The 27,461-nt window shown below is 47.7% G+C and overlaps 1 protein-coding gene and 1 long non-coding RNA gene across 3 annotated transcripts in view; one reads left to right on the forward strand and one right to left on the reverse strand.

The window, feature by feature from the left end:
* The window catches only part of LOC134927843 (uncharacterized), a 72,717-nt gene extending 51,849 nt beyond the window's left edge, over window positions 1-20,868 (reverse strand). The window contains exons 1-2 of the long non-coding RNA XR_010177751.1: window positions 20,682-20,868; window positions 20,540-20,566 (exon numbers count right to left, since the gene is read on the reverse strand). This is a non-coding gene — a long non-coding RNA (uncharacterized LOC134927843). The remainder of the gene's footprint in view (window positions 1-20,539; window positions 20,567-20,681) is intronic.
* The window catches only part of BOD1L1 (biorientation of chromosomes in cell division 1 like 1), a 142,959-nt gene that overhangs the window by 2,154 nt on the left and 113,344 nt on the right, over window positions 1-27,461 (forward strand). The window contains exons 1-3 of one of the 2 annotated variants that reach the window (XM_063922890.1): window positions 20,876-21,086; window positions 24,577-24,701; window positions 27,106-27,296. In XM_063922890.1, the coding sequence (XP_063778960.1) occupies window positions 20,970-21,086; window positions 24,577-24,701; window positions 27,106-27,296 (433 nt within the window). In that variant the 5' untranslated portion in view covers window positions 20,876-20,969. Of the gene's footprint in view, window positions 1-20,875; window positions 21,087-24,576; window positions 24,702-27,105; window positions 27,297-27,461 lie in introns of those variants that run through there. The other variant, XM_063922880.1, reaches the window with a different exon arrangement.

Below are 27,461 nucleotides of genomic sequence, written 5' to 3' on the forward strand. Positions count from 1 at the left end.
ATAGGAGGTAATTCAGACCTGATCGTAGCAGCAAATTTGTTAGCAGTTTGGCAAAACCATGTGCACTGCGGGGGGGGGAGGGGTTGCAGATAATAGGATTTTGGTACTTACCAGGTAAATCCTTTTCTTTGAATCCATAGGGGGCACTGGAGTACTCTTGGGATATGGACGGCTTAGCAGAAACAAAGGCACTGAATATTTAAATTTAGAACTCTCCACCCCTCCATATCCCCGAGTACCTCAGTGTTTTTTACTGAGCCGAACAGGAACTATAGAGAGGTTGACAATGGAGAATTCCTATAACCTAACGGACAACAACAAAGTTGACACATAACGTTACTGACAACGAAACAGTTGACACCATAACCGATAGAACCTTATAATTTGAACCAGTCGGTGAAAATGTGTTACCATAAGATCCCCTGAGCTTAATACAACCCAGGTAAAACTGCTCTGGGTGGGCGTCCAGTGCCCCCTATGGATTCAAAGAAAAGGATTTACCTGGTAAGTATCAAAATCCTATTTTCTTTTTCATCCACTAAGGGTCACTGGAGTACTCTTGGGACGTACCAAAGCTTCCCCTGTGGGCGGGAGAGCTGTTTGACACCTGTAACACTAGGCGGCCAAAGCTAGATGCTGATGCCGCAAACGTATCAAACTTGTAAAAGCGCACAAACATGTGCACTGAAGACCATGTAGCCGCACGGTCAAGCTGCGTCGTAGAAGCTCCACAACCAGCTGCCCATGACGTTCCCACAGAACCTGTGGGATGAGCTATTACTGATGTAGGCGACTGTAACCTAGCCTTAAGGTAGGCCTGACGTATAGTCAGTTGTATCCATCTGGATAAGGTCTGCTGAGAAGCTGGCCTCCACTTGGCAGCATCATAGAGAACAAACAACGTATCCGTATTACGAACTGTAGACGTTCGGGACACATAAACGCGTAATGCGCGTATCACATTCAGAGTTCCAGAATGTGCTGTCAACACAGGAACTACTATTGGTTGATTGATGTGAAAAAGATGACAATAGCTTTGGTAAGAAATCGAGATTAGTCCGAAGTTGCGCTCTGTCATCATGAAACACCAAATACGGTGGCTTGCATGACAAGGCACCCAAATCTGAAACACGCCTTGCCGAAGCTAAGGCTAGAAGAAAATTTTTTTTCCAAGTGAGAAACTTTATATCCACTTGCTGTAAGGGTTCAAAATATGAAGACTGTAAGAAATCTAAAACCAGATTCAAGTCCCATGGCGCTGTAGGTGGAATAAATGGAGGCTGTACTCTGAGGACACCCTGCAGAAAGGTGTGTACCGACGGCAATAGCGCCAATCGTCTTTTGAAAATAAATTGACAACACAGATACCTGCACCTTCAGTGTAGATAAACGCAGTCCTCCATCCAACCCCGTCTGTAAAAATAACAGAATACGGGTAACTTGAAAGATGATGTCGGAAACTTCCGAGCTTCACACCAACCTATATAGGCACGCCAAAATCTGTAATAATGAGCTGCCGTAACCGGCTTCCTAGCTCGTAACATGGTTGGTATAACCGATACTGTAATGCCCTCTCTTCTTAAGAGGGCGGTCTCAACAACCACCCCGTCAAACGCATCCGCGCTAAATAGGGGTAAAAGAACGGCCCCTGTTGTAACAGGTCTGGACGTAGTATGAACGGCCAAGGATCGTCTGCGAGTAGTCCTCGGAGATTCGAGAACCAAGCTCTCCGAGACCAATGAGATATCACTAGTATGACTGTGACGGACTCTCTTTTGATCCGTTTTAGCAACGGAGAGAGCAGCGGAAAACGGTGGAAACAGATACACGAGGCTGTACGGCCACGCGATTGTGAGAGCATCCACCGCCACTGCCCTTGGGATCTGTCCTTCTGGACACATACTGGGCATTTGTAATTGTGGCGAGATGCCATCATGTCCACCTGAGGGTAACCCCACCTGTGGACCAACATGTGAAACACCTCTGGATTTAATGCCCAGTCTCCTGGATAAAAATCCTGACGGCTGAGATCATCTGTCTAGCAGATGTCCACTCCCGGAATGAACCCAGTCGACAATATCACCTTGTGGTATTCTGGGCAATTGAGGATTCGAGCTACTTCCCGCATTGCCATGCGGCTTCTCGTTCCTCCCTGGTTGTTGTGTATGCGACTGCCGTCGCGTTGTCTGACTGCACTTGGACAGTCTGAGAGCGAAGCATGTAGTGCATTGTAAATTGCACGGAGTTTCAGGACATTTATAGACAGCAATCTGTCGTGATCCGTTTAGAAACCCTGTCGATGACCATTTTAAACTACAACTCCCCAACCTCTGAGACTCTCTCCCAGAGTAGAGACACCCTCGCCCCCCTGTAGGAAATCTGCCTATGTGAGGACGACCACTGCTGTTGAAATGGACGCGAGTGAAAACCTCCGAACTGAAGCGCTTTGAAAGCCCATCATTGTTCCTAATAGGCGAATACACAAATGTACCGATAGTGTGCGTGGCTTGAGCACTAATTGTACCAGATGGCGTATAATCTGTTCTTTCTGGTGTAGTAGGTAAATTCTTTGATTTACCGTATGTGGAATCATACCTAGGAATTGAAGTCGTTGAGACGGAATTAGATGCGATTGTTTTTGAAGTTGACACTGCAACCGTGGTGTACGTTAGCAGCGCAAGTCGGAGGAGCATCTGTTGAGACGGAGCTCTTATGAGCAGATCGTCTAAGTATGGAACGATTGTCACTGCCAGGGATCTGAGATGAGCTATCATCACAAACATAACTTTGGTGAATACCCGAGGCGCTGACAAGAGGCCAAACGGTAGAACCTGAAACGGTTAATGGTTGTGGCGTATTGCAAAACGCAAGAACCTGTGATGAGGTGACCAAACCGGAATGTGTAAGTACGCATCCTGGAGATCAAGCGTAATCATGCAATCTTGTGGCTCCAAATATGCAAATACTGACCGCAGAAAATCCATCTTCAATCTGTAGTAAATGACTTACTGATTGAGACTGCGACGGAGCCCTCCGGCTTCGGTACCACAAACAGACGGGAATAATAACCCTGACCTTGTTGGTGTACCAGGCCTGGAATTAAAAACTGCTGAAACCAGCAGAGACTGAATGGCAACCTGCCAAAACGCCTTATTTCGTCCGACAGAGGCAGTCCTGTCTTTTGAGTGGATGGCTGGAAACCCGGCAAATGTAACGTGTAAAGGCGCGCTCCCACAATTGGAAATTCGAGATGGGCTGAGAGCCCGTCAAGCCACTGCTTGTTGTGACTTTAGCGCCCTGGCGTTACAAGGCGTGACTATTTTTGTACCACAGCCTTGAAAAAAACTGAAGTCTAAAGGCTTTAAACGCCGGACCAGAGTATTTCCGTCTTGATACCGGAGGAGGCAATGGCTACCTGGCCTGAAATATGCATTTGTGAAATTTAGGACCAAACAACTTCTGGCCTTGTCGTGCTGAAACTAGCGACGATGAAAAGCAAGAAGCGAGGTAACAGGCGGCAGCAGGAGCTGTACAGAGATACTGAGCAGCTTCTTATTAACGATAAGTATAACTTGATCGTCATTGTTTCCATACACAGAGCGCCCTAGTGACCCAAATGTATCTTGGGTCTTTATAAGGTTTGACACAGACGAATTCACCAATGGCGGATTCTCCAATTTAGATGTCACTGTGTGGAAACGGGTAAATAGCCTTAAAATTTAGTAAGATATCCTAAATAAGAAACCCATTGAAGATCTGTTGTTTAGTAAAAACGACGGATTAGATGTTAGAGGCTCCTTAGTCTCTGTAAATTTCAGAGACTGACTCACTGGTCATTAGCAATGTATGGTTGTCAAAAGCCGCACTATCTGACTGTCTAATGTGCCCTCCTCACTCGTATTTAGCGCTGTGAGGTTTGACATAGAATTGTCAGACTGCAACATAGAAGAAATGTTTAAATTATAAGACCAGTTAAATTAACACCCTGGTATCCAAAGTGACGTTGGACCTTTGGAAAGGCTGAGACTCCTCCGTTAAAGCTGGCGGAGTAACTTCCGAGACTCCGATCTTACCGCTCCTGTCGAGCGGAGTCAATTTGAATTGCCAATGCTTAACATAGGATCTGGGAATGAACCGGCTTCCGGAGTGGAAACCTACAAAACATACTGAACATGTGGTAGATTTATGTCCAGACATTGTAGTAAAACTTATTTTTAGTCTGTGCTGGAGCCTTACTCCTTATGCAGACAGACAACACAATAGCCAAAGGACAGACACTTGCACGACTCAGTAAAATTATTACTTAAGGTGTGTAATATATATCTATTTATGGCCGAAATGCAGTTCACATGGGCAGCCTATGTGAAACCTGAACCCAAATTCCCACTAACACCCCTGCGCCTCCGGTGGAGTAGAGATGTAGGGCAGGAACGTTCTGGAATTACAAACTGGAAGAAACAGGAAGCATGGTTAAAATGGCCCCCATGCCATGCTTACACTGATAATCACAGGACAGTTTACAATTGCTACAGTGTTAATATAGGCTCAATAGCCTATTATACAGTGATAATCACAGGCAGGTCACAATACATGCTCTAGTGTTAATATAGGCTCAATAGTCTATTATACAGTGAAAATCACAGACAGTTTACAATACATGCCTCCAGTATTAATATAGGCTCAATAGCCTATTATACAGTGATAATCACAGGCAGGCCACAATACATGCTCCAGTGTTAACTCTGCCTGCTGACTGCAGTTTATATAGGTATGGCAGTGCTATTCTTCCCTTTACATTCCCTTGCAGCCGCACTGTAATCAGCCAGGTCCCCCCCCTTCCCCCTGTACTCCCTGTAGCGCTGTGTCTCAGCGGGGAGCGCCGGGAAGTCTTTGCAGGGAGGCGAGGGACACTTCTTGCCGAGCAGCGGAGGTCGGCTGGCCGGAGCGGCGCGTAGCGGCTTCCGGCGTCGCTAGCCGAGCTGCGGCGGTTCTCCCCCTCTCAGCGCTGGCACTTGCAATACAGCACTGACGGAGCGTCTGGGGCGGGCGGACGGAGCAGCCGGACGGAGCGGCTGGGGTGGCCGGACGGAGCGGCTGGGGCGGGCGGCTGTATGAGCGGCGGGAGCGGGCGGCATTACAACACTGACCCCACACAGCGGGGCGGCAGCCTGCGCTGACCACCCCGTTTCCCCAGCATACCTTGTTGTAGGGAGGCCTGCGACGGGCTTCTAACTGTAAGCTCCGAGCTCTTCCGGTCATTGCTGCGACGGTGCTTCTATTTGTAAGCTCCGTCCAGCTCTTCAGGTCATGGCTGCGACGGGGCTTCTATCTGTAAGCTCCGTCCAGCTGTTGCAGGAGGCAGTGGGCTGCCTGTGGCTGTGAGGGTGCTCTTTGTGAGGACCGACACGCCATGCGCTGTCCGTGCAGCGACACTATCCCGGACCCATGTTTTTACAGAAACTGGGAAGGGATGTGCTAAGTGAAAAAAGTAAAAATGTAAAAGTAAAAATGAAAAATTAATAAAATCTTCCACAAAGTGTGGGAACTCCACACAAGCCTTGTTAGTGCTGTGAGCACAGAAAAAACACTGAGGTACTCGGGGATATGGAGGGGTGGAGAGTTCTAAATTTAAATATTCAGTGCCTTTGTTTCTGCTAAGCCGTCCATATCCCAAGAGTACTCCAGTGACCCCTAGTGGATGAAAAAGAAATAACATGTGCAGAGAGAGTTAGATTTGGGTGGGGGGTGTTCAAACTGAAATCTAACTTGCAGTGTAAAATAATAAGAATTTACTCACCGGTAATTCTATTTCTCGTAGTCCGTAGTGGATGCTGGGAACTCCGTAAGGACCATGGGGAATAGCGGCTCCGCAGGAGTCTGGGCACAACTAAAAGAAAGCTTTTAGACTACCTGGTGTGCATTGGCTCCTCCCACTATGACCCTCCTCCAAGCCTCAGTTAGGATACTGTGCCCGGAAGAGCGGACACAATAAGGAAGGATTTTGAATCCCGGGTAAGACTCATACCAGCCACACCAATCACACCGTATAACTCGTGATACCATATCCAGTTAACAGTATGAAACATAACTGAGCCTCTCAACAGATGGCTCATAACAATAACCCTTTAGTGAACAATAACTATGTACAAGTATTGCAGACAATCCGCACTTGGGACGGGCGCCCAGCATCCACTACGGACTACGAGAAATAGAATTACCGGTGAGTAAATTCTTATTTTCTCTGACGTTCTAGTGGATGCTGGGAACTCCGTAAGGACCATGGGGATTATACCAAAGCTCCGAAAACGGGCGGGAGAGTGCGGATGACTCTGCAGCACCGAATGAGAGAACTCAAGGTCCTCCTCAGCCAGGGTATCAAATTTGTAGAATTTTGCAAACGTGTTTGCCCCTGACCAAGTAGCAGCTCGGCAAAGTTGTAAAGCCGAGACCCCTCGGGCAGCCGCCCAAGATGAGCCCACCTTCCTTGTAGAATGGGCTTTAACTGATTTAGGATGCGGCAGTCCAGCCGCAGAATGCGCCAGCTGAATTGTGCTACAAATCCAGCGAGCAATAGTCTGCTTAGAAGCAGGAGCACCCAGTTTGTTGTGTGCATACAGGATAAATAGCGAGTCAGTTTTCCTGATTCCAGCCGTCCTGGAAACATAAATTTTCAAGGCCCTGACTACGTCCAGTAACTTGGAATCCTCCAAGTCGCTAGTAGCCGTAGGCACTACAATAGGTTGGTTCAAATGAAAAGCAGATACCACCATAGGGAGAAACTGGGGACGAGTCCTCAATTCTGCCCTATCCATATGGAAAATCAGATAAGGGCTTTTAAATGACAAAGCCGCCAATTCTGATACACGCCTGGCCGAAGCCAAGGCCAATAACATGACCACTTTCCATGTGAGATATTTTAGATCCACGGTCTTTAGTGGCTCAAACCAATGTGATTTTAGGAAATTCAACACCACGTTGAGATCCCAGGGTGCCACTGGAGGCACAAAAGGGGGCTGAATATGCAGCACTCCTTTTACAAATGTCTGAACTTCAGGTAGTGAAGCTAGTTCTTTTTGGAAGAAAATCGACAAGAGCCGATATCTGTACCTTAATGGAGCCTAATTTTAGGCCCATAGTCACTCCTGCCTGTAGGAAGTGCAGAAATCGACCCAGCTGAAATTCCTCTGTTGGGGCCTTATTGGCCTCACACCAAGCAACATATTTCCGCCATATGCGGTGATAATGTTTTACAGTTACATCTTTCCTGGCTTTAATCAGCGTAGGAATGACATCCTCCGGAATGCCCTTTTCCTTTAGGATCCGGCGTTCAACCGCCATGCCGTCAAACGCAGCCGCGGTAAGTCTTGGAACAGACAGGGCCCCTGCTGCAGCAGGTCCTGTCTGAGCGGCAGAGGCCATGGGTCCTCTGAGATCATCTCTTGAAGTTCTGGGTACCAAGCTCTTCTTGGCCAATCCGGAACCACGAGTATTGTCCTTACTCCTCGTTTTCTTATTATTCTCAGTACCTTTGGTATGAGAGGCAGAGGAGGGAACACATAAACTGACTGGTACACCCACGGTGTCACTAGAGCGTCCACCGCTATCGCCTGAGGGTCCCTTGACCTGGCGCAATATCTCTCTAGTTTTTTGTTTAGGCGGGACGCCATCATGTCCACCTGTGGCCGTTCCCAACGATTTACAATCAGTGTGAAGACTTCTGGATGAAGTCCCCACTCTCCCGGGTGGAGGTCGTGCCTGCTGAGGAAGTCTGCTTCCCAGTTGTCCACTCCCGGAATGAACACTGCTGACAGTGCTAGCACGTGATTTTCCGCCCATCGGAGAATCCTTGTGGCTTCTGCCATTGCCGTCCTGCTTCTTGTGCCGCCCTGTCGGTTTACATGGGCGACCGCCGTGATGTTGTCTGACTGGATCAGTACCGGCTGGTGTAGAAGCAGGGGTTTTGCCTGACTTAGGGCATTGTAAATGGCCCTTAGTTCTAGAATATTTATGTGTAGGGAAGTCTCCTGACTCGACCATAGTCCTTGGAAGTTTCTTCCCTGTGTGACTGCCCCCCAGCCTCGAAGGCTGGCATCCGTGGTCACCAGGACCCAGTCCTGTATGCCGAATCTGTGGCCCTCTAGGAGATGAGCACTCTGCAGCCACCACAGCAGAGACACCCTGGTTCTTGGAGACAGGGTTAATAGCCGATGCATCTGAAGATGCGATCCGGACCACTGGTCCAACAGGTCCCACTGAAAGATACTGGCATGGAACCTGCCGAAAGGAATTGCTTCGTAAGAAGCCACCATCTTTCCCAGGACTCGTGTGCAGTGATGCACCGACACCTGTTTTGGTTTCAGGAGGTCTCTGACTAGAGATGACAGCTCCTTGGCTTTCTCCTCCGGGAGAAACACTTTTTTTTCTGGACTGTGTCCAGAATCATTCCCAGGAACAGTAGACGTGTCGTCGGAACCAGCTGTGACTTTGGAATATTCAGAATCCAACCGTGCTGGTGTAGCACCTCCTGAGATAGTGCTACTCCTACCAACAACTGCTCCCTGGATCTCGCCTTTATTAGGAGATCGTCCAAGTACGGGATAATTAAAACTCCCTTTTTTCGAAGGAGTATCATCATTTCCGCCATTACCTTGGTAAACACCCTCGGTGCCGTGGACAGTCCAAACGGCAGCGTCTGGAATTGGTAATGGCAATTTTGTACCGCAAATCTGAGGTACTCCTGGTGAGGATGATAAATGGGGACATGCAGGTAAGCATCCTTGATGTCCAGGGATACCATGTAATCCCCCTCGTCCAGGCTTGCAATAACCGCCCTGAGCGATTCCATCTTGAACTTGAATTTTTTTATGTATGTGTTCAAGGATTTCAAATTTAAAATGGGTCTCACCGAACCGTCCGGTTTCGGTACCACAAACAGTGTGGAATAGTAACCCCGTCCTTGTTGAAGTAGGGGCACCTTGACTATCACCTGCTGGGAATACAGCTTGTGAATTGCCTCTAGCACAGCCTCCCTGCCTGAGGGAGTTGTTGGCAAGGCAGATTTGAGGAAACGGCGGGGGGGAGACGCCTCGAATTCCAGCTTGTACCCCTGAGATACTACTTGCAAGATCCAGGGATCCACCTGTGAGCGAGCCCACTGATCGCTGAAATTTTTGAGGCGGCCCCCCACCGTACCTGGCTCCGCCTGTGGAGCCCCACCGTCATGCGGTGGACTTGGAAGAAGCGGGGGAGGACTTTTGCTCTTGGGAACCTGCTGTTTGTTGCAGCCTTTTTCCCCTACCTCTGCCTCTGGACAAAAAGGACCCGCCTTTTCCTCGCCTGTTTTTCTGGGTCCGAAAGGACTGTACCTGAAAAAACTGCGCTTTTTTAGGCTGTGAGGGAACATGGGGTAAAAATGCTGACTTCCCAGCTGTCGCTGTGGAAACTAGGTCCGAGAGACCATCCCCGAATAACTCCTCACCCTTATAAGGCAAAACTTCCATGTGCCTTTTGGAATCTGCATCCCCTGTCCACTGCCGAGTCCATAAGCCTCTCCTAGCAGAAATGGACAATGCACTTATTTTAGATGCCAGCCGGCAGATCTCCCTCTGTGCATCTCTCATGTATAAGACTGAGTCTTTTATATGCTCTATGGTTAGCAGAATAGTGTCCCTGTCTAGGGTGTCAATATTTTCTGACAGGGAATCTGACCATGCAGCGGCAGCACTGCACATCCATGCTGACGCAATAGCTGGTCTAAGTATAATGCCTGAGTGTGTATATACAGACTTCAGGATCGCCTCCTGCTTTCTATCCGCAGGCTCCTTCAGGGCGGCCGTATCTGGAGACGGAAGTGCCACCTTTTTAGACAAACGTGTGAGCGCTTTATCCACCCTAGGAGGTGTTTCCCAACGTGCCCTATCCTCTGGCGGGAAAGGGAACGCCATTAGTAATTTTTTAGAGATAACCAATCTTTTATCGGGGAAAGCCCACGCTGCTTCACACACTTCATTTAATTCTTCAGATGGGGGAAAAACTACGGGTAGTTTTTTCTCCCCAAACATAATACCCTTTTTAGTGGTACCTGGGTTTATATCCGAAATGTGTAACACCTCTTTCATTGCCTCAATCATGCAACGAATGGCCCTAGTGGACATTAGATTAGACTCATCGTCGTCGACACTGGTATCAGTATCCGTGTCGACATCTGCGTCTGCCATCTGAGGTAGCGGGCGTTTTAGAGCCCCTGATGGCCTTTGAGACACCTGGGCAGGCACGAGCTGAGAAGCCGGCTGTCCCGCATTTGGCATGTCGTCAATTTTTTTGTGTAAGGAGTCGACACTTGCACGTAATTCCTTCCATAAAACCATCCACTCAGGTGTCTGCCCCGCAGGGATGACATCACTTCTATAGGCATCTGCTCCGCCTCCACATAATTTTCCTCATCAAACATGTCGACACAGCCGTACCGACACACCACACACACACCGGGAATGCTCTAACAGAGGACAGGACCCCACAGAAGCCCTTTGGGGAGACAGAGAGAGAGTATGCCAGCACACACCAGAGCGCTATATAATGCAGGGACTAACTGAATTATGTCCCCTATAGCTGCTATAATATTTACTGCGCCTAAATTTAGTGCCCCCCCTCTCTTTTTTACCCTTTTCTGTAGTGTAGACTGCAGGGGAGAGCCAGGGAGCTTCCTTCCAGCGGAGCTGTGAGGGAGAAATGGCGCCAGTGTGCTGAGGGAGATAGCTCCGCCCCTTTTTCACAGACTTTTCTCCCGCTTTTTTAAGGATTCTGGCAGGGGTAATTATCACATATATAGCCTCTGGGGCTATATATTGTGATTGTTTTGCCAGCCAAGGTGTTTTTATTGCTGCTCAGGGCGCCCCCCCCCCCCCCCAGCGCCCTGCACCCTCAGTGACCGGAGTGTGAAGTGTGTATGAGGAGCAATGGCGCACAGCTGCAGTGCTGTGCGCTACCTTGGTGAAGACAGAAGTCTTCATGCCGCCGATTTTCCGGACTTCTTCTTGCTTCTGGCTCTGTAAGGGGGACGGCGGCGCGGCTCCGGGACCGAACACCAGGGCCAGTTCCATGCGGTCGATCCCTCTGGAGCTAATGGTGTCCAGTAGCCTAAGAAGCCCAAGCTAGCTGCAAGCAGGTAGGTTCGCTTCTTCTCCCCTTAGTCCCTCGTTGCAGTGAGCCTGTTGCCAGCAGGTCTCACTGTAAAATAAAAAACCTAAAATATACTTTCTTTCTAAGAGCTCAGGAGAGCCCCTAGTGTGCATCCAGCTCGGCCGGGCACAAAAATCTAACTGAGGCTTGGAGGAGGGTCATAGTGGGAGGAGCCAGTGCACACCAGGTAGTCTAAAAGCTTTCTTTTAGTTGTGCCCAGACTCCTGCGAAGCCGCTATTCCCCATGGTCCTTACGGAGTTCCCAGCATCCACTAGGACGTCAGAGAAAAAGCAGGCGGTGTATCCTGCACAGAAACAAAATAACCCACCCAAATCTAACTCGCTCTGCACATGTTATATCTGCCCCCCCTGCAGTGCACATGGGTGGTCATTCCGAGTTGTTCGCTCGCTAGCAGTTTTTAGCAGCCGTGCAAATGCTATGCCGCCTCCCACTGGGAGTGTATTTTAGCTTGGCAGAAGTGCGAACGAAAGGATCGCACAGCGGCTACAAAATAATTTTGTGCAGTTTCAGAGTAGCTTCAAACCTACTCAGCGCTTGCGATCACTTCAGACTATTCAGTTCCTGTTTTGACGTCACGAACACGCCCTGTGTTCGCCCAGCCACACCTGCGTTTTTCCTGACACGCCTGCGTTTTTTCGAACACTCCCTGAAAACGGTCAGTTGTCACCCAGAAACGCCCCCTTCATGTCAATCACTCTGTGGCCAGCAGTGCGACTGAAATGCTTCGCTAGACCTTGTGTGAAACTACATAGTTCGTTGTATTAGTACGACGCGCGTGCGCATTGCGTCACATACGCATGCACAGAAGTGCCGTTTTTTTTGCCTGATCGCTGCGCAGCGACCGAAAGCAGCTAGCGATAAACTCGGAATGACCCCCATGGTTTTGCCCAACTGCTAACAAATTTGCTGCTGCTATCAACTCTGAACTACCCCCACATTGGTTTGAGTTTTTGGGTTCCGTCTGACAGCAGATGCAGGCAGCATGTGGATTTGCTTTTTGAATGTTATGCTCTCACAGGTGAGGGGGATTTTATTAATCTCTTTGGTTATAATAAAGCTTTGGGGGGAATTAAATTGTCGGTTAATGGGGTGAATTGCTGTCACTGCTCTGTTTAACTGCCAACAAGGCAGCCCGATTTTCCCCTTTCACCCTGCCAATTTGCACCCCTGTTCACCCAAAAGTGGTGTAGCAAACACTTTTAAACTAGAGCCTGCCACCATAAAGTGCGGTGGTTGTTGCGCGAATCCTTCCAGTGAGGTGCCCGACTAAAGCCACTACCAGTGCCAAACGCTAAAAAATGTGGATTGCATTAAGTACTGACGAGTACTGATTGCATTAAGTACTGATGAGCGAGCGCAAATGAGCTCCTTGCGGGCTCGCTGCGCTCGCCATGCTGCGGGCACGGTGGCAGGCTACACGTGCCACGCTATCTATTCTCCCTCCAGGGGGGTCGTGGACCCCCAAGAGGGAGAACTGTCGGTATGCCGGCGGTCGGGATTCCGGCGCCGGTATGCTGGTCGCCGGAAGCACGACTGCCGGCAAAGCGAAGACCACCCGATAGATAGATAGATAGATAGATAGATAGATAGATAGATAGATAGATAGGAGACTTGCTGACTGATTTATTCCATTTCATGGGCCATGGTGTGTGGCTGTGATGTCTTCTGTATTTTATGTTGGCCTTTGGAGTTCTCTATTTTATATGTGAATCATTAAAAATAAGAATTTACTTACCGATAATTCTATTTCTCGGAGTCCGTAGTGGATGCTGGGGTTCCTGAAAGGACCATGGGGAATAGCGGCTCCGCAGGAGACAGGGCACAAAAAAGTAAAGCTTTACTAGGTCAGGTGGTGTGCACTGGCTCCTCCCCCTATGACCCTCCTCCAGACTCCAGTTAGGTACTGTGCCCGGACGAGCATACACAATAAGGGAGGCATTTTGAATCCCGGGTAAGACTCATACCAGCCACACCAATCACACCGTACAACTTGTGATCTAAACCCAGTTAACAGTATGACAACAGAAAGGGCCTCTTAAAGATGGCTCCTTAACAATAACCCGAATTAGTTAACAATAACTATGTACAAGTATTGCAGATAATCCGCACTTGGGATGGGCGCCCAGCATCCACTACGGACTCCGAGAAATAGAATTATCGGTAAGTAAATTCTTATTTTCTCTATCGTCCTAAGTGGATGCTGGGGTTCCTGAAAGGACCATGGGGATTATACCAAAGCTCCCAAACGGGCGGGAGAGTGCGGATGACTCTGCAGCACCGAATGAGAGAACTCCAGGTCCTCCTTTGCCAGGGTATCAAATTTGTAAAATTTTACAAACGTGTTCTCCCCCGACCACGTAGCTGCTCGGCAGAGTTGTAATGCCGAGACCCCTCGGGCAGCCGCCCAAGATGAGCCCACCTTCCTTGTGGAGTGGGCTTTTACAGTTTTAGGCTGTGGCAGGCCTGCCACAGAATGTGCAAGTTGAATTGTGTTACAAATCCAACGAGCAATCGACTGCTTAGAAGCAGGTGCGCCCAACTTGTTGGGTGCATACAATATAAACAGCGAGTCAGATTTTCTGACTCCAGCCGTCCTTGCAATGTATATTTTTAAGGCTCTGACAACGTCCAACAACTTGGAGTCCTCCAAGTCGCTAGTGGCCGCAGGCACCACAATAGGTTGGTTCAGATGAAATGCTGATACCACTTTAGGGAGAAAATGCGGACGAGTCCGCAGTTCTGCCCTATCCGAATGGAAGATTAGATAAGGACTTTTATAAGATAAAGCCGCCAATTCAGATACTCTCCTGGCAGAGGCCAGGGCTAGTAACATAGTCACTTTCAATGTGAGATATTTCAAATCCACCTTTTTCAATGGTTCAAACCAATGGGATTTGAGGAAATCTAAAACTACATTTAGATCCCACGGTGCCACCGGAGGCACCACAGGAGGCTGTATATGCAGTACTCCCTTGACAAAAGTCTGGACCTCAGGGACAGAGGCCAATTCTTTTTGGAAGAATATTGACAGGGCCGAAATTTGAACCTTAATGGATCCCAATTTGAGACCCATAGATAATCCTGATTGCAGGAAATGTAGGAAACGACCCAGTTGGAATTCCTCCGTCGGAACCCTCCGATCCTCGCACCACGCTACATATTTTCGCCAAATGCGGTGATAATGTTTCACGGTGACTTCCTTCCGTGCCTTAATCAAGGTAGGAATGACTTCTTCTGGAATGCCTTTCCCTTTTAGGATCTGGCGTTCAACCGCCATGCCGTCAAACGCAGCCGCGGTAAGTCTTGAAAAAGACAGGGACCCTGCTGTAGCAGGTCCCTTCTCAGAGGTAGAGGCCACGGTTCGTCCGTGAGCATCTCTTGAAGTTCCGGATACCAAGTCCTTCTCGGCCAATCCGGAACCACTAGTATTGTTCTTACTCTTCTTTGCCGTATGATCTTCAATACCTTTGGTATGAGCGGCAGAGGAGGAAACACATACACTGACTGGTACACCCAAGGAGTTACCAGTGCGTCCACAGCTATTGCCTGTGGATCTCTTGACCTGGCGCAATATTTGTCCAGTTTCTTGTTGAGGCGAGACGCCATCATGTCTACAATTGGTCTTTCCCAACGGTCTATTAACATGTTGAAGACTTCTGGATGTAGACCCCACTCTCCCGGATGAAGATCGTGTCTGCTGAGGAAGTCTGCTTCCCAGTTGTCCACGCCCGGGATGAACACTGCTGACAGTGCTATCACGTGATTCTCCGCCCAGCGAAGAATCTTGGCAGCTTCTGCCATTGCACTCCTGCTTCTTGTGCCGCCCTGCCTGTTTACATGGGCGACCGCCGTGATGTTGTCCGACTGAATCAACACCGGCTTTCCTTGCAGGAGAAGTTCCGCCTGGCTTAGAGCATTGTAGATTGCTCTTAGTTCCAGAATGTTTATGTGAAGAGACTTTTCCAGACTCGTCCATACTCCCTGGAAGTTTCTTCCTTGTGTGACTGCTCCCCAGCCTCTCAGGCTGGCGTCCGTGGTCACCAGGATCCAATCCTGAATGCCGAATCTGCGGCCTTCTAATAGGTGAGCCTTCTACAACCACCACAGAAGTGACACCCTTGTCTTTGGTGACAGGGTTATTCGCAGGTGCATCTGCAGATGCGACCCTGACCATTTGTCCAACAGATCCCTTTGGAATATTCTTGCATGGAATCTGCCGAATGGAATTGCTTCGTAAGAAGCCACCATTTTTCCCAGGACTCTTGTGCATTGATGTACTGACACTTTTCCTGGTTTTAGGAGGTTCCTGACCAGATCGGATAACTCCTTGGCTTTTTCCTCTGGAAGGAAAACCTTTTTCTGAACCGTGTCCAGAATCATTCCTAGGAACAGCAGACGAGTTGTCGGGATTAAATGGGATTTTGGAATATTCAGAATCCACCCGTGTTGTCTTAGCACCTCTTGAGATAGTGCTAAAGCTGTCTCCAGCTGTTCTCTGGACCTTGCCCTTATTAGGAGATCGTCCAAGTATGGGATAACTAATACGCCTTTTCTTCGAAGAAGAATCATCATCTCGGCCATTACCTTGGTAAAGACCCGAGGCGCCGTGGACAATCCGAACGGCAGCGTCTGAAACTGATAGTGACAGTTTTGAACAATGAACCTGAGGTACCCCTGGTGTGCGGGGTAAATCGGAACGTGTAGATACGCATCCTTGATGTCCAAGGATACCATAAAGTCCCCTTCTTCCAGGTTCGCTATCACTGCTCTGAGTGACTCCATCTTGAACTTGAACTTTTTTATGTAGAGGTTCAAGGACTTCAGATTTAGAATAGGCCTTACCGAGCCATCCGGCTTCGGTACCACAAATAGAGTGGAATAATACCCCTTTCCTTGTTGTAATAGGGGTACTTTGACTATCACCTGCTGAGCGTACAGCTTGTGAATGGCTTCCAACACCCTCTCCCTTTCGGAAGAGACGGTTGGTAAGGCAGACTTCAGGAAACGATGAGGAGGATCCGTCTCTAATTCCAACCTGTACCCCTGAGATATTATCTGCAGGATCCAGGGGTCTACCTGCGAGTGAGCCCACTGCGCGCTGTAATTTTTGAGACGGCCCCCCACTGTCCCCGAGTCCGCTTGAGAGGCCCCAGCGTCATGCTGAGGTTTTTGCAGGAGCCGGGGAGGGCTTCTGTTCCTGGGAAGGAGCTGCCTGTTGGTGTCTCTTCCCTCTTCCTCTGCCTCGTGGCAGGTACGACAAGCCCTTTGCTCTCTTATTTTTGTAGGAGCGAAAAGGCTGCGGTTGAAAGGTCGGTGCCTTTCTCTGTTGGGGAGTGACTTGAGGTAAAAAAGTGGATTTCCCGGCAGTAGCCGTGGCCACCAAGTCTGATAGACCAACTCCAAATAACTCCTCCCCTTTATACGGCAAAACCTCCATGTGACGTTTTGAATCCGCATCGCCTGTCCACTGTCGTGTCCATAAGGCTCTTCTGGCTGAAATGGACATAGCACTCACCCGAGATGCCAGTGTGCAAATATCCCTCTGTGCATCACGCATATAGATAAATGCATCCTTTATTTGTTCTAACGACAGTAAAACATTGTCCCTATCTAGGGTATCAATATTTTCAATCAGGGATTCTGACCAAACTACTCCAGCACTGCACATCCAGGCAGTTGCTATAGCTGGTCGTAGTATAACACCTGCATGTGTGTATATATTCTTTTGAATAACTTCCATCTTTCTATCTGATGGATCCTTAAGTGCGGCCGTCTCAGGAGAGGGTAACGCCACTTGTTTGGATAAGCGTGTGAGCGCCTTGTCCACCTTAGGGGGTGTTTCCCAGCGCGCCCTAACCTCTGGCGGGAAAGGGTATAATGCCAATAACTTTTTTGAAATTATCAACTTTTTATCAGGAGCAACCCACGCTTCATCACACACGTCATTTAATTCTTCTGATTCAGGAAAAACTGTTTGTAGTTTTTTCACACCATACATAATACCCTGTTTTACGGTATCTGTAGTATCAGCTAAATGTAACGTCTCCTTCATTGCCAAAATCATATAACGTGTGGCCCTACTGGAAAATACGTTTGAATTTCTACCGTCGTCACTGGAATCAGTGCCCGTGTCTGGGTCTGTGTCGACCGACTGAGGCAAAGGGCGTTTTACAGCCCCTGACGGTGTTTGAGGCGCCTGGACAGGCATTAATTGATTGTCCGGCCGCCTCATGTCCTCAACTGACTGTTTAAGGGAAGATAAACCATCACGTAATTCCACAAATAAAGGCATCCATTCTGGTGTCGACCCCCTGGGGGGTGACATCTGCATATTTGGCAATTGCTCCGCCTCCACACCAATATCGTCCTCATACATGTCGACACCACGTACCGACACACACCGCAAACTCACAGGGAATGCTCTAATGAAGACAGGACCCACTAGCCCTTTTGGGGAGACAGAGGGAGAGTCTGCCAGCACACACCACAAAGCGCTATATATACAAGGGATATCCTTATATTAAGTGCTCCCTTATAGCTGCTTTAATATATATATATATAGCCATTAATGTGCCCCCCCTCTCTGTTTTACCCTGTTTCTGTAGTGCAGTGCAGGGGAGAGACCTGGGAGCCGTTCTGACCAGCGGAGCTGTGACAGAAAATGGCGCCGTGTGCTGAGGAGATAGGCCCCGCCCCTTTTTCGGCGGGTTCTTCTCCCGCTATTTTTCCAGTCAGGCAGGGGTTAAATATCTCCATATAGCCCCTATGGGCTATATGTGAGGTATTTTTAGCCTTGTATAAGGTTTATATTTGCCTCTCAGAGCGCCCCCCCCCAGCGCTCTGCACCCTCAGTGACTGCCCAGTGAAGTGTGCTGAGAGGAAAATGGCGCACAGCTGCAGTGCTGTGCGCTACCTTATGAAGACTGAGGAGTCTTCAGCCGCCGGTTTCCGGACCTCTTCACGCTTCAGCATCTGCAAGGGGGTCGGCGGCGCGGCTCCGGGACCGGACTCCACGGCTGGGCCTGTGTTCGATCCCTCTGGAGCTAATGGTGTCCAGTAGCCAAGCAGCAAATCCACTCTGCATGCAGGTGAGTTTACTACTTTCCCCCTAAGTCCCACGTTGCAGTGATCCTGTTGCCAGCAGGACTCACTGTAAAGAAAAAAACCTAAACTAAACTTTCTCTAAGCAGCTCTTTAGGAGAGCCACCTAGATTGCACCCTTCTCGTTCGGGCACAAAATCTAACTGGAGTCTGGAGGAGGGTCATAGGGGGAGGAGCCAGTGCACACCACCTGACCTAGTAAAGCTTTACTTTTTTGTGCCCTGTCTCCTGCGGAGCCGCTATTCCCCATGGTCCTTTCAGGAACCCCAGCATCCACTTAGGACGATAGAGAAATGTTCTTTGTATTGTAGGTCACTTGGATGCTTGGCATAATATGATGTGCACTACAATGTTCTCTGTATTATATGGTGGCCACTGATGGTCTCTGTATAATATGATGTATCTGTAATGCTCTCTGTATTAGCTAGCAGTCACTGAATTGCAGTCTGTATTATATGGCACTCTCTGCAATGCTCTATGTATTACATGGTGGTCAGTGTGATGCTCTCTGTGTTATATGGCAATAACTGTTATTCTCTCTGCATTATATGGTGGTCACTGTGATGTTCTCCATTATATGGAAGTCACTGTAATGCTCTCTGTATTATATGTTGGTCACTACAATGTTCTCTGCTTTTTCAATTTAATTAATGTAGTGCAGTGACTAGGTATATGGGATGAACACTTACAGAAATGTGGAGGTAGCCACACCCACTATGTAGACCACACCCACACAGCACTGGGCACATCCCACATCAGTAGTCATACTACCATAGTGCTTGTCACACCCCTGCAGCTGCACATAATAGGCCCTTCATAATTATCAGCTACAGGCCTATGTGGACCTTAATCTGGCACTGCTGCAAGAGCTTTGAGGAATCCCATGGTGCCAATACACACAGTGTGGGAGCCACTGGTCTAAACTGAGCTGATTCATTCATACTTCCCAACATGACCCTCTCCAGGAGGGACAGAATGCTCTACTCCTGGACTGCCCTCTTAATTTATTATCACCATCACCTGTGCTGAAACACCTTTCTTATCCATTAACCTGTTCCAAACAGGTGGCGGCAATCTTAAATTAAGAGAAAAGTCCAGGAGCAGAGCGTTTTGTCCCTCCTGGAGAGGGTCATGTTGGGAGGTATGTTCATTGCATGAGATAATAGTCCATGGAATACATTGTTATTCATTGACTCAGTCTACAGATTCTGCAACTTTACAACTACTTAGTAAATATATTTCAACAGCAACACTAAGCAACAGTTGCAAATATTTAATTGAGATATCTCCCCTTTATGGAATAACCAATACCTCCCAACATGACCCTCTCCAGGAGGGACACAATGCTCTGCTCCTGGACTTGTCTCTTAATTTGTGATTACCAGCACCTGTTTTGGACAGGTTAATGGATAATAAAGGTGATGGCAAGCCTGCATTAAGAGGGAAGTCCAGAAGCAGAGCATTCTGTCCCTCCTGGAGAGGGTATTGTTGGGAGGTATGGTTTAAGGGAGAAGGAGAAATGTACTAATATTCATTTTTATATTCAGTTTTACAGTCTCCATTCACATCTCCTGTGGTACTCAGCCCCAAAGCATCAGAATTAAGGTCAATCAGCCTGACAAATGTCCAGTTTTACCCTACATTACGGGCCCTACACATGTGTATAGGCGATATGAACGATCTAGTTCAGTAATGAATGATAAATCGATGATGCGTAGCCCCGCGATCGTTCATCTATTGTCGTTTAAACATGCAAGTCAATATAGATGTGATGTCCTCTCAATAGAGTTACCATATTATCCCTTTTACCTGGGACGCTCAATGGATTACACAGGTTCTGTGGCTGATTAAAATCAGCTGAAATGTAGGCTTGAAGTCAGCCAGCCACAGAACCTGTGTAATCCATTGAGTGTCCCAGGTAAAAGGGATAATATGGCCACTCTATCTCATATCGTCTAAACGGACCATCGATATTATCCAGTGTGCAGGCAAAATCGACCATCGATCGTATCTTTGGGCAATATATCGTGGGTCGATTACACCACCCAGTGTGTAGGGGGCTTTAATATTCAGACAGCTTGAATATGGTGCTTGTTGCACTAAAAGCACCATAAGTTTGCCCATAAATAAATGTATTTATAGTACTGCCCCACACACACACACACACACACACACTATTTGTGTCATTGTTCCTCTAAATTCCTATATATTGTATATTTTCTATAGTGTAATACTTACCTGGGGTCATCTTCATTTCTTAATCCACTGTAGTAATATAAAAAAGGAAAAGAAAATAAAACATACAAATTGCACTTGCACCTATTAATAAAACACAGGCAGCTCATGTCACATAAACACACAATAAATGGGACCTATGTACATAGGTGTCGGTGTAGCTACATATATTTCCGGCAGAAATCGGAATCAGGCGATGATTCTTTCAGCCAGCGTCCCTCACATGCCATCCTTCCCGGGAGCCTGCATGCTATGACCCGGCTCTGCCAGCAGAGGGCGCTCCTCACATACACTCGCTCGCAGCTACCAGCCGGCCACTCTGTCTCCGTGTACGGAACTCTCCCACAATCCCCCGGCGTTTCCGGGTCAAGAGTCGGGTGCAACGCTCTGGTTTGTTTTGGGTGATGATCCGGCCAGCGCCTCGCTGGACACCATGGCCAACCTGCCACCCGGGGACCCCAAGCTGGTGTCCCTCATCGTCAACCACTTGAAGAGCCAAGGACTGTTCGACCAGTTCCGTAGAGACTGCCTGGCTGATGTGGACACTAAGGTGATGGCAGGGGAAGGGATAGTATAGGGGGGGTCTGGCTGTGGTGATGGCAGGGGAAGGGATAGCATGGGAGTGGGACGTGCTGAGGCGATATCTGGTAAAGCACAGGATGTGTGTGGGGGAGGGATATAATGGTGAGTACAGGGGAAGAGACCCTAGTATAGTGGATCAGGTCTGGCTGAGATTATGGCAGAGGAAGGGATAGGAGGGGTGAGGGTCTGGCTGAAGTGAGGCACGTTATGGATGGGGAGGGGTCTGGTGATGTCTGGGTGGGAGCAGTGTTTTTATTGCTTGTCTGGCTATTGTGGAAACTTTATTGATTGCTTTGCAAACGGTCTCGGGGGGCTTGCAGGTGGGTGCCTTGGCTTGGTGCTGGGAAGGTGGGTTGCCGGGGCTCTGTGTGAGGCTCACTCATGTACCCTTTAGACTGAAATGCCAGGTTACACCCAGGATTTTGTACACGAGTGCAACCCAGCTGAGACCCCTTTCAGAGTGGCGGCTGGGCTCGACTTCACTGGACACATAAGCAGTGGCGGCGCTTGGAGATGAGATCATCTAGAACCGGCTCTCCCTATGCTGTAAATGGGTTGCAGCAACCCAGCTTACCTGTTTTCGTCCCATATTTTGAGGTATCTTTGAAAGCAAAGGTCTTCTCTGTTTATCACTTTAGCAGATTTGTGAGAAACGTGTTTAACAACAGAATTTGTAGTTAGAGGACTCTGACCTAAAACTCCAGTTGTTTACTATCAAAGCTGCTTATAATGTGCCTGGTTACAGTTTCTGGTCAAAGCTGTCAATATTATGGAAGGTTTTGCTCCTGTGCATATGACCATCCTAACTGTGATATAAATGAGAGATTGCAAATAGTCTCTTGTAATAGTTTTAAAACAATAGTTTTTAGTTTAATAGCAAAAGTAAACAAAAAAAATCCTTTTCTAAAGGTATGGATATTTCCACATTGTGTTTTTATGGTTAAAACATTTATCTTAGCAGGTTTCATACAGACTGGAGCAGATTCATTTAGCAGTTGAGTTTTCTGCTGAGACTTCATAGGATATTGCATTCAGTAATATTGATAACACGTGTAATTCTATTAAAAATGGTGTCACAGGTTAATCAATGCAATATGTGTCAACAGCATTTTGTAGTACAAAAAAGTGAATGCAAATCTGTGTTCATTGGTCAAATAAGCTGCCATTACAAAGCTGTGATTGTTCCAGTGGTTTGTGCTACACCTGTGTTTTTAATTATATTTGAATGCACTGTGCATTTACAGCAGTATGCGTTGTTGTTTTTTAATTGTAATGATGTTTTGTAATCCGTGTTTTTGAAGAGAAGTATGTCTGATTTAACTTATAAGCATACCTTTATGTGTGTGTGTGTGTGTGTTTTAAATGAATACGCAAGGAGATGTGTTTATATAGCATTGTCTAAAGGTAATTTGTAGGCCTGTGGATTGCTGGAGGGCATTGATGAGGATTAAAGTGGAGGGCACTGATACCATTTGAAAGTGCATTACTTGTGGCTTTACAACATACCTCCCAACATGACCCTCTCCAGGAGGGACAGAGTGTTCTGCTCCTGGACTTATCTCTTAATTTATGATTGCCGGCACCTGTGCTGAAACACCTTTCTTATCCAGTAACCTGTACAAAACAGGTGCCAGCAATCATAAATTAAGAGATAAGTCCAGGAGCAGAACACTCTGTCCCTCCTGGAGAGGGTCATGTTGGGAGGTATGTTACAAGAAAACATCCATTTGCTATAAAAGTACACCTGTTTGTAAATAGGCAGCATGTCTGACTACTCATTTGTTAATCTCCGTTGATTATCTCTGCAACTTTAAATATAGACCATTATATGGGTAGACCTGTCTTAAATGCTTCTTATGCTAGCCATACATTAGTATGATATCGGATACAAATGTAAGATTTCAATGCGTCGTATGATGCATTGTGTGCACATCGTATGTGTTTCTGGTAGGCTTGCGATGCAAATGTTGCTTCAAATGATCATTCGTGCAGCACATATTATCCGTCATAATCGTATGCATGTACAATGGTGAGACAATCGGCATCCTTTTAAATGACTTTTGTTGTTGTTGTTGTTGTTGTTGTGATCACATGCTAGGTGAGGCATACGATTGTGCGATAGATCATATGATTCACTTTATGCAAAAGAAAGCCAAATCATACGTGATGAGTAATCGGATCGTCCTAATGTATGGCCAGCATAACACAGCTGCAAACACTCCAATCAATAGACAGAGGGGGAAATTCAGATCTGATTGCTGCTGTGCATTTTCGCGCAGCGGGCGATCAGATCTGAACTGCGCATTCGTATGCAATGCGCAGGCAGCGTTGCACGGCTGCAACGGGACTGTGCGAAGGATCCATTCGCACGGGCGTTCTCAAAGAGATTGACAGGAAGAGACAGTTTTTTGGGTGGCAACTGACCATTTTCAGGAAGTGTTCGTTAAAATGCAGACGGACTCTGGCGTTTTCAGGGAGGGTGCCTGACGTCAGCTCCAGCCCCGATCATGAGGATTCTATCGCACAGGAAGAGTAAGTCCTGGGCTGCGCAGAGACTGCACAAAAACAGTATGTGCAGCACTGCTACACATGCGATCGCACACTTGCTCAGCGAAAAAACGCTCCCCCTAGGCGGTGACTATCTGAGCGCAGGACTACAAAAAGCGCTGCCCAGCGATCAGACCTGAATGACCCCCAGAGTTCTTAACATTTTCAATGCACCTAATAGCACTTCAATCCACACATGTACGGCCGAGCTCACACTATACAATCATCTGGCAGACCGTTTGGTTGGTTGAAATGAAAATCTTGTAATGTATGTTAGCAAATTAAAATCGACCATTTGCTCCTAAACACTGGAAAACGGACAAAAACTGTCGTTCAGACAAATTGGTTAAATCTGTGATCAGTCAGAAAGATCAGTCTAGCCAGAGTATTACGGAGAGATTGAAGAGGTGGTTAAGAGGAACACCAGAGACAAGAGATAATGAGGGTATGGACACTTGTCTTGGTGGAACAGATGGAGTCAGTGACAGACTTTGTAGAGTGAAAGAGAACAGTTTTCTCTCCTCTAGCCTCAGCGAGTGCCCTTGTGTCCTATACAGGGTTCTTTTAATAAACAAATCCCCTGCTAACTCCTTGTAATGACCCTTTACGTATTTGAAGATATTAATAATGTCCCCTTACAAGAGTGATGATCTACAGTCGGCCCCTTGGCCCAATGCGGCCCCTCAAGCCTTCACATGCAACTCCCAGCTCCTTCTTGTTTTGCTGTTATATTTGTTTGTTATACCTTCTAATACTTGTGTAAAAGGCTTGCTGATACATTATTACATATAAGTAATTCATTTAGCTTACTATTGAGAGTAAGGATGATGTGTGCGGCCCCTATAAAGTGTATCCGGTTGCATGTTTCTGAGTTACAAACTGGTCCTTCAGTGTTTCTTCTCCCTTTATAGCCTGCGTACCAAAATCTGAGACAACGGGTTGACAATTTTGTATCCAACCATTTGGCGACCCACACGTGGAGCCCTCATCTGAACAAGAATCAGCTGAGGAATAACATCCGACAGCAGGTGCTCAAGTAAGTCGGGTCATCTCTCCTGCTGGAAGAGCTGTAGTTTTACAGATATCTGATCATTGTTTACCATTGTAATTCTACATAGGTTTACACAGCCAACACAGTAAGTGACATTTATGGAAACCTGTTAACAGGTAGATGCAGAAAATAAAACCAGACAGCTGTCAATCAGATGCATTTTGAGAGCAATGTTCACATTATTAAATTGGGCGCCCAGTTACTCGTGTGCAGTGGCACAAACAAATATTGCCTGACACTTTAGACAGGAGTGTATGCGCGAGAAAACAATTGAATCTCCCCATTGTTGTTAACAGGACACCTTATGTACTCCTGCAAGTCAGTGACTTTGGTTGAGATAATGGCTTCTTTGTTTGGTTGAACAATTGATGCTCCAGAGCTGACGTTTCTCTTTTTTTTGTGTTTTTTTTTTTGTTCCTACTGTTGTGGTTGTATAATAGAACTTGTGTGGGGTTGTGAATACTGGTGATAATAGCGAGGTATTCGAATACAATTGGTGAAGTAATGTCTGATGTCAGAACCGGATATGTTCCGATTGATATTACTTTACATAGTTTTTGCAATGATCGCGCTGAGCCGAAAAAAAAGTGGGTCCCATGGAACCCTCACTTTTAAAAATTGGGGTCCTACCTGTCCTTTTCTGGGTCCCATCAGAAAGAAGGTTCTTACTAATCGTATTAAATGATTCAAATATAAAAACAGAATTGACTTGGACACTACAAAAGTGCTGCAAGGGGGAGAGGGGGTGACCATGCTTCTGGGCTGTGTAGCATACAGGACACTCTGCACCAGAACTGTAACTAGACATTTTGGTGCCCTTCGGCAGAAAGTGAATTGGTGCTCCCCCTCCCCCAAAGAATGGACAGCGCCCTGCAAAAATTTAGGTTCGTGGGGAAGTGGCATGGCCACATAATAGTGCCAGTTCACATTACACCACACAGTAGTGCAGATTATACACACTGCGCCAGGTAGAACCTCCTATACACACTGCGCCAGGTAAAGCACATTTCAATACAATAGAAAAATAATACATCAGTTAATGTCATTTTGAAACCCAAATAATTATCCTGCTGCTAGCTAGGATGACCCACGGTGCAATGCTGCAGGCCGAGACTGCACATTGAATCTTGCAGAAGTTTACGCTGCCAGGCTGAGGCTAGTAGTCTCGCATAGATTACAGGCTGCACAGCGCATAAATATTGGTTGCACCCCAGTGGCTGTGCTGAGACTGACACTCCTTATCCAATTACAGTTGCATGCCCAGCATTCTCTGACCCCCGCCCCCACCCTGCCACAGAGTTTGTAGGCAGCCCACACCACAGTGACCATTCCCCATACGAGCCGGTGTACTGACCGTCCATTCCCCCCTGCAGAAAACCACCAGTGGGAACCCCAGTAGCGTTCACAGCCGGAGCAGCCACAGTCACCCGCCACCTTCCCAGTGGCGTTTACAGGCAGCCACAGTCCCTGACGCCCCCAATCCCCCCCAAGGCCCCCCCAGAGGGAACCCTTAGCGCCGGTCACCGCAGGAGAACAGTCACCACAGCAGCAATGGCCACTGCCCCAACCCCCCTCCCCCCAGAGACACCTCACGGGGCCCTGCACTACTTTAACATGTGTCACGTCCGCAGCTATGTAATCTCCCACTGCAGCACGCCGCGACCCGACTGTCACACAGACATGTACTCCCCGGCAGACAGCCACCTACACTTTACAAGGGAGTTGTGTGATGCCCGGAACCAGCCCATGCATTCACAGCCGGAGGTTATACAGCAGTGAGCACCCACCATCCCAGCTCCTCGCAGGAACCCTGAAGCGATCATCCCAGTAAAAACAGCCACCTCTACATAGCCAGCCCCCCTTCCCCCAGAGATACCAGGTAAACCCCGGCTCACAGCAAGCGTGGCCACCGCAACGCCTGTCCCCCCTCCTAGACAACACCTCGGGAACCCCCTCAGCAAGCCCAGGTTGTGTTTAGACGCTTCACTTTGCCATCGCCAGCAACTCCCCTGACACTCAGCAACCACCCGCTTCACTCACCCGCTGCGAGCACTTGCATGGTGCAGGAGAGGCGCAAAGAAGAGGGGAATGGCTCCACCTCCTGTGTTTATACCATGCAGTCGGGGCCGGCATTAATCAATCATACAAATACCACTAGGGATTGGCTGTTGAGGAGTGCGTCCCCGGGGACCCTCCCACTTTAGAAACTTGAGTCCCAGTGGTTCAAAATTGGGTAAAAAACACACCTTGGCACGTTTTTGCGATCACTGTTTTGTAACCTAACATACTGTAATGCAGATAGAAAACAGACTATAAAACATCAATACTGTGTATATAAGTACTAAACTAGTAACCATTAGTATACTGACTGTCATGCTCTTACTTTTAGGTCTGGAATGCTCGGGTCTGGTATTGACCGCATTATATCACAGGTTGTGGACCCAAAGATAAACCACACATTTAGACCTCAAGTGGAAAAAGTTGTACAAGATTTCTTGGCCACGCTGAATAATAAGGAAGATGGAAATGCAAATCCAGAACGAACTGAAGAAAAATCTGAGACATCAGTAGCTGTCACCGGTACTGTTCTCTTTTTTGTGTTCACTTTTTCCAGAGGTTTCCAAACAGGAAATGGATTTGTATTTATTCTGAAACTTTGTTTAAATAGTACATAACTGACCTGCTTTGAGTATAATGGAATGCTTTCGGGCTCTACTGGGTACAATTTGCACTAGTGATGGCATG

The sequence above is a fragment of the Pseudophryne corroboree genome, chromosome 1, assembly GCF_028390025.1.
Source record: "Pseudophryne corroboree isolate aPseCor3 chromosome 1, aPseCor3.hap2, whole genome shotgun sequence".
Lineage (NCBI taxonomy): Eukaryota > Metazoa > Chordata > Amphibia > Anura > Myobatrachidae > Pseudophryne > Pseudophryne corroboree.